This window comes from Phalaenopsis equestris, unplaced genomic scaffold (genome assembly GCF_001263595.1).
Source record: "Phalaenopsis equestris unplaced genomic scaffold, ASM126359v1 Scaffold000276, whole genome shotgun sequence".
In the NCBI taxonomy this organism is placed as follows: domain Eukaryota; kingdom Viridiplantae; phylum Streptophyta; class Magnoliopsida; order Asparagales; family Orchidaceae; genus Phalaenopsis; species Phalaenopsis equestris.
This window is the reverse complement of record NW_018164718.1, coordinates 1,879,553-1,893,114: the sequence shown is the minus strand read 5'-3', so window position 1 is coordinate 1,893,114 and position 13,562 is coordinate 1,879,553. Positions and strand designations below refer to the sequence as shown.

The window sequence follows — 13,562 nt, the reverse complement described above, 5'->3', positions numbered from 1 at the left end:
CTAGTTAGCAAAACTTTAAATCAATTTGATTTCCAAGCTAAGCGCAAATTTAATAGACTAGAACTCTTCCTAAACTTAATTACCTTATTTCCCTGTGGGTTCGACAACCTGGACTCAAAAGTCTCTATTTACAAAAGCGACATGTGTGTTTGTGTTATGTCCCAGAGAGTGGAGTAAACCTGGAGTTATATTGAGGCCGCATCAACTACAAATGGTGGCAATTCATTCTTTCGTAGTTACATACAGAAGTCACATTCATAGCTTTATGTTTTAATATAGCCAATAGTCAGAACTCATCCAGTGTTACAATAATAAATTTATATTTGGAAGATCTCCATGCATGCCACACAATTCTAATGTATTTGCATATCTAACACCTGAACTACAACAGCAAATGTGCGGGTGTTGAGGAGCTGCAAGCACAAATTATCTACAGTTTTTTCCTTCCCCACTTCTACTTTTGCTGTTATTTTCTAGCACTGATGAAGCGATCTACCTGTAGCTTAAAAAAAAATGAAGTTTGAGATGCAAGGCAATGACAGTTTTGGTGTTTGATATGTAATTACATAAGAATTGTGTGGTATGTAAGGAAATTAGAAAAATATAACTTGCGACATGGCGCATGGCGCAGTTGGTTACATATGATGAAGCAGATAAAAACACAATGGGTTTTTGACATTTTAATTCAGCCTTTAGTGACATCTTCTCTAGATATCTTTCACTAGTTCATGAAATCTTTTGAATTATTGCTAATTATATCAAAACAGAGATTCTGCCTTTTCAAATAGGAGATAACAAATGCTATTTTGAAATCAAAAGATGCACTTGCTTTCATGTTTTTAGCATATTTCTAACTTGGAAGTATCCATTGAGATAACTTTGTACTCTATCAAATCACAATTAGCTAAGAGTGTTGTTATACCATTGGATGCATTTTGCCTCTTACCTTTTGAGGAGGTTTGATTCCTAGTAGGTGAAAAAAAAAAGAAAGAAAAGATGAAGAAGAGGCGTGTTGTTCTCTGAGTTGAACTTTGGAGAAAGCACCAAATAGTCAGGATGTGTATATGCATTTTCTTGGGTTTTATTTTCTGAAACAATCTGTTGAATTGTGTGGTATGCGTGCAGCATTTTGGTTTTCATTTATGATAAATGAACAATTTCAATCACTGAATCTATTTTGCCTCCCAGTGTTTATTTCACTGTGGTATGTGTGCAATTGGGAGGATGCTTTTCATTCACTTTTATTATAAGTGAACAATTTCATTCACTGTGGTATATGTGCAACTTTCATTCATTGTGAACAATTCCATTCTTTAACTTGCCACAGCAAGGTAATGTTTTAATATGGAATGAAAATATTGATTTATGTTGAAGGAGAATTCGGTGGTATGTGTGTAAATGGTCTTTTATATTCCAGTGTAGAATATTTTCTTTTACTTTTGCTGTCCTTTTACTTTCATATTACTTGCTATGCCTGGAATATCTTCATCCTGCTAACTGTGATGGCATCACATCTCAGATAATTTTAGCAGCATATTTCTCATGTATTTACATTTCTCACAACTGAACAATATATACACCAGATATATTGGTGCTACATATCTCACAACTAATGTATTTACATAAAGTAGTTCAAGATATATGCATTAATTTTTTTTTTCCTTGAACCATTTAGAAACGTGCTAATTTATTACTTTGTTTCCTTTGACACATAACAAAATTGGCTTTGCCTATAATAGTTCTATAAGCAGGCAAAGATAATAAGGAAGTAACATATCCTGCAAGAAAGTTGATCGAATTCCATTATAATTTTGAAAACTTACATGAAGTCATGTAGTTATATAAGCAAGGGAATTCAGTAGTACATATGTAAATACATAGAAACTGTGGGGAATGTATGTCAATTCTCCTCTGAGATCTCATTATGCATTTTGTTGAATTTTCTTTTTACTTATTCATTACCATACTTTCATTATTTATGTGTGAATTATTAATGTACAAGATTATACTATCGAAAACGAGCTCGAGCAATTCAACAAGCTCTAAGGGGGATTAAGTTTCGATATTTTGTGATATCAACCTATTACGCATTGTCTTTATGGCACGGAAATATGACAAAGCTGGACGAAAATTTTTCAGATGTTCGAAAAAATTTAACGAAAGGAGAAAACAAATTTTTCTAGCTGGTGGATGAACGGAAGGATGCAATAGCGGAGCGAGGTGATGAAAAAATGAATGCATATGGCGATACGATGAAGATTAATCTCAAAGACTTGAAATTTCTTGTGAAGACATTGCTCTTGTTTGATTTCGTGATCATAACATTTTTGTTATTGTTGTTGACATTTCATTTGTTTTGGTGATGCTGATATATTTGGGAAGAAAAGCTAGACTACTTTAGATTTTATTGTTAAGCAAGCTGCATGTTTCACTGGAAGCGGTTTATGTTGAATATATTATGTCAAACTTAAATTCCTTTATGGTGTTGTGAGTGAAAATACCTTAATAAATTGTCATTGAGTTTAACTGTGTTTATATACTGAGGGGTAACTGACAACACTTTCTGAATTGTGTTTTTCAAACAGACTAACTGTTTCTGAAACACCATCTTATGAACAACATATTTTCAATAACAGTGTCTAAATTGAACTTTTTTACAGTCACAGCCGAAACAAACACACACTTAATTTTCTTGAAACTTTTCTCTCAGTTCCATAGCAGTCTTCTAGAGGGTATGTAGGGGGTTTATTCATATGATTATTCCAAAAAGTATTTTCTAATTTCAAAGTTCTCCCAATTAATTTTCCTATTTGCAGATCAGTTTTCTCCTCACAAATTGTAAGAAATAGGTTCCTATAAGATAATTCAAGGTCTTTTAAATTTTGGGTTGGGTTCTCCTTAAGTTTTTCAGGTTCTTGATCTAATTCTACTAAGTCACTCTCCTGCCTAAGATAATGTTCCAACTCTTCCCCTTGGAACACTCCTATGGGTGATACTATATACTTAACTATCTCCCTCACAGTACAAGAGGGTGCCTTAAAAAGAAGAGCAAATTCTTTCTCAATCATTGTTAAACAAAGATCATCCAACTCAGTCTGTTCTTCAGAGACCAACTCTTCATATTCAAAGATATAGCTCTCCACAACCCCTGACATCTCTTGGGTGGGTTCATTGTTTAATAGGTTAGTTAATTGTCCGACTTGATTTTCTATGTTTCTAAGGGCATCAACTTGGCTTTGTAACTTCTTCCCCATTTTTATTATTTATTCCTCCAAATACTTATTTCCTTCAAGGTAATCACTATCCTAGTTATTCCAACTTCCTATTGGATTGACTTGGGTCCTCTCCATTGTTGGTTGTCTACTCTTAGGGTTTTTATTGTTCCAATCGAAGCTTAGGTGGGTCGACCAATTTTGGGTGTTGATGTTTAATAAATTCCTCAAATATACTAATAATTCTTCTAATGATAGGTTATTCTCCCTAAATTAGGCTTTTGAGGTGACATCCCAAGATTGAGTTTGACAAATGTGGTCCCTACTCCAATTATTCCAGTTTTCTACAAGGTTGGTTTGAGTTCTCCCCCAATGTTAAATTTCTATACTAATGTCATTAATATTCCAATTAGAGTTAGGTTAAGTAGTTCAATTGGGGTTGTAGGTATTGGAAGAGTGGTGATCAAAATTAACTCCTATGTCAGGGGGGTAAAGATTGCGAAGGCTAGCCATGAATGTGTTGTACTCCTCAAAAGATATAAAATAATTTTCATGGGGGTTTTTTATTTTGAAGTGTTGAAATATTATTTTTTTATATTTTTCCAGAAAATATATAAACACAAGAACAAAATAAAACAGAAAACAAAATACAGATAAAAATAACAAAATTGTCAAACCTAGATCCTAAATTTTTCAACCAAAATTCTCTTAAAATCAGAAATAATCATTAACGCATTTCCCTGATAATGACGCTAAAAATATGACACGCTGAAACTTCCGCAAAGTAAGTCGGTCAAACAATACAAATGCACGTGTCAAGTAGTATGCGATTTAAGAGTCCGTGTATCGATCTCACAAGTAAAGCAACAATTTTTTAAAATCTCTATCCTACTAATTTAGTGAACCTAACTTGGTGTGATTGCAAAGATGGTTTAAGTCCTAAGATTCTAGCAAAAATAGAGGAAATGAAAGGCAACAGAAAACAAAAACATTAGAAAAATTTTGTGAGTTTCTTCAAGATTGATAAGGCTCGTGCGTTTGTAATTCGAGGATAGTTGTGATTGTGATTTTCTAAAATGTTCAACATAATTGTTGTCAACCGGAGATATAGTACTTCTTATGCCTATGTTCACGTCAAAAGAAGCTTAAAATCCATGAAGTGAAGGCTTATTCAATCCATGACATTCCGTATAACTGTTTTGATCCCCTGGAATGATTGCAGATTTCCACTAGAATATGTTTATCCTCTCAGAATTCTGTGATTAATTGTTTGTTTCCACAATGAAACGGTTAAAGTTCCTAACTTCACAAAACATATTAACATCCTAGTTTGTCAGACTAGTATATGCTATCCAACAACATAGGCCATGAAAGCACGAGAAAATGCTAACGAAAAAACAATAAGGAAAAATCACGATTAAATTCACTGCCTCTAAATCACAAATACACGAAGAATGAAATCAAGCACGCATCGTAGAGAAAACCATAGAGAGGAAAACTATGTAGGATTTCATTGAAAGAAACATAAACATGTAAAACTTTTAATAACTTGTCTTCTCCACACTTGTAGCAATCTCTCCTCTCATACAAGCTCTCACAACTCACAAAACAAAAGAAACTCTCACCCTACAAGGTTTCCACCAAAGGAGGAAGAAAACCTTGAGGAAAGCTCACGAATTCTTTCTGAATCTTGCCTCCAACAGCCTCCAATGACTCCCCAATGCAAAACTTTTGTCCAAGCCTCCAAGAGGCCATGAAGACCTTCCCTCATGACACATACATATTGATATTTAGGTTTTACATTAAGGATCCAAACTCTCCAAATCTGTCGATAGGTTCAAAATATGCATGAAATCGCGCAAAATATGAGTATTGGATGTCGTTGGTGTGGTCACGCCAGACCCCAGCTCGGAGGTCAAAACCTAGATCAAGCGTGGTTACACCCAAAGCAGGCGTGACTACGCCAGACAATACTAAGAGTCTGTTTGAGGCAGCTGTAGATTATTAATAATCTGTTGATAAGCAAATTATCTTGATAATTTGATAATCTGTAGATTATCAAGATAAACTGTCTTATTGTTTGAGAGAGCTTATGCAGAACAGCTCATTGGCAGTTGTTGCTGGATATATGATCATTTTGCCCTTGTTTAGTGAAATTGTTTGCAATAAAACTGCATGAGCAAAATAGTAAATAAAACAGAAGCTCGATCGCTAAAAAAGTGGTCTAAATGACCCCGGATGACGAAATAGACTGCACGAATGCGTCCAGAATGTCGATTTTAGTCAGGATGACATCCACTTCACTGTGAGGGTGTACAAGCTAAAAATGAGCAGATTGATGATTAATTGAATAATAACTGTTATTATTATTATTATTTTAATAATAGTATTATTATTATCATCCTTATAAAATCATCGCATACCCTCTCTCCTCTATCTATCGATCGGACGCAAGACAACCGTCACCCTCGTTTTCACGAAAACGTTAGCCGACTCTGGGATTTTGCTCCAAGCTGCCGACCAGCGGTCCTCGCCTGCGACCACTCTATTGTCGCCTCCTCTCCTCGTGCCGGTGAGCCCTTCCCTCATCTCTCGCGATCCCTCACGCTCGAAACCGTGCCCAAGCCATCGACCCATCCCCTCTTCGACGCGACATTGCCGAACGGATACGGGATCGAGGGCTCATGAGTAATAAGTTGCGATGGAATGAGGAACGCGGGGGTAAAGGGAGAGGTCGTAAATCATTTGGGTTATAACGTAAAACGATACGCGCATTTACCAACCGCCGACCCCAACTCACTAACCAAACGGCTCTGCGACGTTATGAAAATGTCGAATGCTGGGATAAGCTGTGCCAAACGGACCCTAAATCACACGTTTTAACTCCATTTTGCGTGACTAACACATAACTTGTAAAATAGCACCAAGAACCTTCGACAATCATAAAATCATGATAAATAAAGTAAAATAGTATGAAAAAGGCATGATAAGAAATAGGGCAAATCACGTGAATGTCAGGTATTACCAGAAAAATTTGCCACTAGAGAAATGAAGGAAACGATATTTAAGGCAACACATTATTAGAAGAATATTTTAACACACAATAAAAGAAAATAATAATGAAAGAATATCTCTTGGGATCCATGTGAATAATAATATTATTTATAGTGTTGTAAAGTATGAATTTTTCAACATCAGGTTACTCATTACAGGAAAATGGATAGATCTCTAGGCATTATAGAGCAATTATTTTCTGCAGAATCTTCTCTCTATTCCTAATTCTAATATTTCTACTCTAAAGCTTTTATTGGGTAAGCTTAGTCCACAGACAAATTAGGATAAAAAATATATTATTTTAAAGTATTTAATGGGAACAATAAATTTTTTTTACATTATTTATAGCCCCAAAGAAAAAAAAAAGCATCTCTCATAGAGTAAACATTTTATTAATCTCTTCGAAGAGATTAATGTTTTATGTTGCAATTCTAGTAATAGCCTTACGAAAAATCAAATCACCTTTGGTAAAACAGGCGTGCGTACACAAAAATACACAAAAATAAAAAATAAGAATAAAAAAAACTTGACAACCTGTCACGATATTGAATGCCAGTAAGAAAAATGATCAATTGAATATCTACTAAGCTTGCCAATCCATTAACCCTTGGAATTCCAGTCAGAACCTACAACATAAAGTTAAAAGCATTTGGATGATGTTCTACATATTCTTGAGTACGCTAAAAATAATCTCTTGTAAATAGATTAATGTGTAATAAGATGGGAACATGAGCTCAGAATACAAGTCCACCATTAGATTGTGTTTCTTTATTGGAGGTGGCCTAAAAAACTCAAAAAGACAAGACAAAATCTTCTGGCTATATGAAATGATATAGATAATGATGTTTTTTTTTGGCGGAACTTCATTTTTTTATTAGGCAGCATTTGATTTATGCAGAGACAATCAAGTCAACATTAACATTAATAGCCATATATTTCATCAAATAACCAAATGCTTTTGTTTATTTTTATTTCACGAGGATGTAGCGCTCGTAAAGAAGAAAATTATTAGGAACAAATAAGGATGTGAATTTAGCTCAAAGATCATTAATCATTTGAAATTGATTCAAAATTTGGCTCGAACCGAGATAAGATCAAAATAAATGAGCCGAGCTGCGAGCCAAAATTTCAGATTGAATTTTTTTCGAGCTGATTTTGAACCGGCCTTAGCTCGGCTCAAAATCAAAATGTTAGTAACCCTAGTGACGTTATGGCTATAAATTTAGAAAATCTAGCTCAAAGATCGCTAATCACTCAAAAATTGTTTCGAATTTTGGCTCAGATCAAGATCTGATCGAAATAAATGAGCCAAAATTTTGAATCGAATTTTTTTGAGCCAATTTTAAGCCGACCCCAACTCAACTCGAAATCGGATCATTAATAGCCCTACGCACAAAAAGAATGCCTAATACTTTTTATCAAGGCGTTGTCTTCTCACTAGTACAGCGAGCTAGGCCCATCGATATGCGTACTCCAATTAAACCGACAATTAGCATAAATTATATTAAACAAAACTATTACACATTTCAAATGCGAATAAAATTATTTCAGCGTACCCTAAATAATTTATTCATTTTTGCATTACACATTGAGGGGACCTTTAACAAATAAAATTCGTCAAATGTCCCCATCATTCAGCTACACAATTGAATGAATAGCTACCACTTGTAATAAATTTAAACTAATTGTGTATAGAATAAGAGTTTTTAAAAACAATTGATCTACTTGAAATAGCAATTGTTTATTGACATAGTTGATGGTGCAATGTATATGAGTAAAAGCACTTTCCTTTAACTATTATCAATTTTTAGAATAATATGGTCATGCATCATAGAGACATAGAAAAGCATAAGATTAAAAAATTTATAGAAGCCAATCAAAATCATAAAGTATGTCATATATTATCAACCCAACCACTTATTTCCTAATCATTAGGACATCACTAAGCTTTGAAACCATATTTTTGCTCATATAATCGAAGTCTTCAATTATAAAATTTCTACTGTATTTAACTTGTTATTAACTAGTCTTTAAAAAATCTTAAAATCATGCATGCCATTAAATATAATAGCATCAAAGACAATTTGTAATCCATGCATTTGAAAATCAAAACATTTAAAAAAAAATAAAAAATAAAAAATCTAACTTTAAGTCATGCATTAATGCTTAAAATGACTAGTACAGCTTTAAGGCCCATCAAATTAGATCTTACATTCATAAGAAAATAAAAAGGAAGTATGAAATCTCAATTGAAAATAAAATCAGACAATTTGCAAACAGAGTAACATGCATGCCAAAGTTTAAATCTGTGAAGTGCAAGAACATGAGGCAAACACAATTTGCCAAAGAACAGTTGGTCTAAAACTAGGACACAAAAAATAAACGCCCCATAAAAGATATGTAACAGACTCAACACTTACATGGTAAATCCAGAATCACAGATTATTTATAGTTTTTAGCACTCCGGCCAGACAAGTTACCCTTCCAGATTCAGCAAGCAAAGTTTGCTTTATGCATAATTCAATCTGAAAATGTCATTCAGCACAAAGAAGCTCCCCTGTGCTGTTGGGAACAAGTGGAACATCTGTCAATAAAAACAACATCAGTATTTTCAGTTCAACCAACCAGTAAAGCAAATGAGCAATTCAAAAAGCTTAAAAATTCCCAATGAATATATTACATTAATGAGGGATAAAAACCATTGGAGACGAAGGAAAAAAAAACAATTTAAGAATGTGCAACCATTAATAAAAAAAATGGGACTAAACAAGATTAGAAATGGAAACACATGACAGTAAAGCACAAAATGAACTCCATTCATTCAAACCATCAATTTGATTGTGACGAAGTGAATCGATAAAAATAATTCATATTACAACAGAAATAGATGTGATTTCAATGCAATCTCCCATTATTTACTTCTCAATAAGCAATAATAAATATCTATTTCGGTAAAATAATAAAGGCAGATCATCCGAAATAGGAATATATTATTTAGAGCAAAATATAAATTTTGAACAATAAGCAGAAAAATATTAATGAAATGCTTCACAATGAAAAAATAACGAAGAATAATTACCACACGGTAAATAATATGAAGCTGAAACAACGAACTACACCTGCAATGAGCTAATAGCCCTCTGTTCAAATGTATATACCATGATTTTTGAAGTTCTAAGATTCAGTGGGATTCCAATCATCTGTTTGAAGCACTGAAGTTACCACCAACTCCCTACTATCATTTATTAAATAGAAACGATAGTTACAAATAGATCTTCCTAACTGCTGCGCTTAAACTTTACATAAAGTTTGCTTGTAGTTGTCATTCAGGTTTTCAAGGATGATTGCATTTTTTCTTTGAAATTATGAAAATGGACTTGAGAATAAAAAGATTTGAAGTAAAGCACTACAATGTGAAGTCAGCCAAGGGATGAACATTTTAATATTAGACAAAGTCAGCTTTTTAAGAAAATGCTAAAAAAACCTCATACCCTTTCCTTCCGCTGCCAGTCTCAAGCAATGCTTAAAGAGAGCGAATAGGGAAGAATGTAAAGTTCTACATTTCTCTAAAAAAGATCAAGAACATTCTTCAAGGTAGGTTGCCAAATGCACTATCTATACCAGAGAGTTTGTGATGCAGTAGATTAATGAATTGAAAAAACGAGAGAGTTTGTGATGCAGTAGATTAATGAATTGAAAAAACGAATGACAAAAATGATGAGAGAAGCATTAGCACAAGCATCAAAGAGATTGCACTCCCACCTTATCTAGAAGCTCCTGTACGACGGAGAAGAGTACTCCGCCGGAGAAGAGACCTCGCCGCCAAAGTCACAAGGACCCCGTCACTTGTAATGGAAGACAAGGATGATACATACTATCCTAATAATGTTGGCTCAGCACAGTCGAAGTATGAGAGAAGAGGGAGGAAATTAAAACTCGACCTTATCCATTGGAGAACACTTTTTGAGAGATCACTAAAGTGAATGCGCTTGAACAATTCAAGGATCTGAATCGTATCGAAGGTAATCAAATCCTCTGACAACAGAGCCTCTTTCAAGTCATTGCCTACTTACTAAGAGTAAATGACACATTGAAATATCATTTTTTCTTCATGAATTTGAAGGAATCAACATAAAGATGGTGTAACCTGTTGCTAGGAGTGCCACAACTTATAAGGACTTCAATTGCATGTTCATAATGTAATTCGCTTGTGTACAGAGACTAAAATAATTTGCAAGCTCTGTTAAGAATTCGAAATAAACTAAGGGACTTTGGGCTTTTATTACTCGTTTTCAGAGGAAAATGTTGGAGGTTCAAGACATCAAGCTACAATAGCCCACACCACATTATCCCAAGGGTTAAGAGAAGGTTCCTTTCATTATGCACTCAAGCTGCGATGATCCTCAAGCTACAATGATCCTGAACCTTAGCAAAGATGTTGGAGCTGTCCAACAACCATATTTTTCACAGAAAAGTATAATTTTCGTTCCTAAGTCATGTCTGTTGAAGATAAACTTCAGCCAAATTGATAAGGATGCAAGTTGCCTTGTGCAACCTACAAGAACGTCAGATTTCGAAGAGTGTCGACCGCATCCCTTCAAGAAAATGACATATTCAAGAGGTAAGTTTTTCCCATAGAATGACGACTTCAATATCATGAGAGGAGGGTATATTGGCCAGAGGTCACTGCCACACACTCACCAATTACCCACTCAAAATCTCCTATAGTCTCAATGGCCAAAATAGTGGAGGTCATTCAAAATAAAGAACATTTTCGGAAATCCATGCCTATGAAGCCTTGAAGATACCTGCAAGATCCACGGAAATATTGTGTAACATTGTGAACACAGTCATAACACTGAGGAGTGTCAACACCTCCAAAGTTTAATTGAATAATTAGTTAAAGCTGGGAAACAAAGTAAGTCTATCGTGTCAGGTGAGTCAACTTTGAGACAAGAAAAGGCACCTATCGAGGAAGCTCGCAAGCTAGTTTGGGCTCATGTGACCAATATCACAGGCATTGTTCCAGCTATTTTCAGTGGGGACAAAGTGGATGCATCCTGCTAGACTAGCCTAAAGAGGCTTTACTCATGAGAATTGTGCTTGGCGACTTTGTCTCACAGCCAAATCATGAATCATCCACCCTTCATTTTCATCGATGAAGACTTGTCTGTTAAGAGAAATCCTTACAAAAATGCAATAATTATCATGACACTGATTAAAAATTATAAAATAGGCAATATCCTTATTCATACCATGAGTTCTATCAATAATCTTCTCAAAACTATTTTTGAAAAGATAGACCTTAATTTTCCACATTTGTCCTCTATTTCAAGCCCTATGTGGTAAAGAGGAAAGAAGCTATGGGAGTCATAGCATTACCCATCATTTAAAGGGATAAAGACAAGCAATCCACAAAAATGGTAGACTACGTTGTAGTCGATTCTCTAAAGACTTAAAAGGCCATCTTCAGTCATCTACTCCTCAACACCTTCAAGGTGGTAATCACAGCGTACCATATTGCCATCAAATACTCAAACGATGGTAAATTGGTGACTTGGAGCTGTCACATACCTGTTATCTAAAAATAGTAAATGATTTATGAGAGGAGATATTAAAGCTAAAAGTTTAGCAAGCGAATGTTCTAGAGACGACCGAAGTCATAGAAGTCTTTGTTACTAAGGATGAGTCGGGTAAACTTTTCGACATAGCATTATTTGTTTTGTAGGATTCAAAGATTAGTTGGTCTCCATCCTGCGAGAGTATTGCAATGTGATCGTCTGATCAATAAAGGAAATATCAGATGTCGAAATTGATGTCATTTTTGATAGATTGAAAGTCAACCTCAGAGCTTAGTAGGTAAAGCAGATAATGCAATCAGTCTCTATTACTATCGTAGAGCCCATTTGCCAAGTATAAAAATTGTTAGACATTGACCATAATAGAGAGGTACAATACCCAGATTGGATTGCTAATGTTGTGATAATGTCGAAGTCAAATGAGAAGTGATGAATAGACATCAATTTCACAAATTTGAACTCGACTTACTCAAATGATAACAGCTCATTACCATGTATTAATGAACTTATTGACTCTGCAATCAGCTAATCAATCAATAATTTCTTGGATATTTTTCGTTTACCACCAAATCAAAAAGCTCTGACAGATGCTGAGAAAATGACAAACATTACTAGGGATGAGTTTATTTCTATATTGTAATGCTCTTTGAACTCGGAATGTTGGCGTTACTTATCAACAAATGATAAATGTAATCATCAATAATCACAAAAAGAAATATTGATGTCTATGTCAATGATGTTTTACTTACAATCAAATCTCTAAAACAAGATATAAAAAATCTTAATAAGTACAATATGAGTTAAATCTACTCAAATATACATTCGATGCAGGAACAGGAACATTTTTAGGTTGTCTTCTTATTCCAGAGGGTGAAGGTATCAAAGTCAATCTAGAGAAAGTCAAAACACTTATAGACATATTGTCACCTCACAACAACAATACAACAACAGACGGGTCGAATTGCAACTTAAATTCGTTTTATCACTGTCTGGTGACAGGTGTGCAAGCCTTCTTTAAAGTTCTAAGGATGACAAAGCGCTTCGTCTAGAAAGAGGAGTGCGAGCAAGTTTTTTGTAGGCTTAAGAATTTCAGGTTGCCGCAATCATATGCATATGTTGTAATGCGTTTATATCATATGTATGCATATCGTATTATGAAAACTTATCAAAGACATTTTTATGCAAATTTTGCATCTTAAAAGTTTAATCTTCGTTGGCTTTATGAATATGTCCTAGTATGCCTACATAATAGTCATAAGCCTAGAATATATGGCATTCCATATTAAGAATGCTTTATTTATCGAGGAGTTAATTCCTAACTTTAACCTCATGCATTTATATCCTCATATCACCCTCTATGAGTGGACCTGGCATATCTTTTTTGGCATATCTTTTTGATATAGTTTTAAAGAAAATCAACAATTCAATAGCAAATATCCTTTAGATGTTTGATCAATCCATAGTTGTAATGTGTTACTGAAAATTATTCACGAGTATATCCTGTTGAACAATACAAATTATTACATAATAATCATGCTCATATGACTGCTAAGGGCATAAGTGATCTTGGTTACATCACTTACAAAGACCATATGTAAGGTCGTTTTTTCAAATAAATTTAATTTCTTAATATAATTAAATTTAGAGTTATTTTTAAAAATTCAAATTATCAAATTCGATCATATGTAAAATAAATCTTTTTTAAAAAAAGATATAT

General features: G+C 34.1%; 1 protein-coding gene across 1 annotated transcript in view; it reads right to left on the bottom strand.

Annotated features, from left to right (window-relative positions):
- Positions 1 to 8,504: 8,504 nt before the first annotated feature.
- LOC110024831 (nuclear transport factor 2-like) overlaps positions 8,505 to 13,562 on the bottom strand; it is a 23,036-nt gene continuing 17,978 nt past the window's right edge. Inside the window, exon 2 of the mRNA XM_020725003.1 lies at positions 8,505 to 8,850. Coding sequence (XP_020580662.1) covers positions 8,776 to 8,850 — 75 coding nt within the window. The 3' untranslated portion in view covers positions 8,505 to 8,775. The remainder of the gene's footprint in view (positions 8,851 to 13,562) is intronic.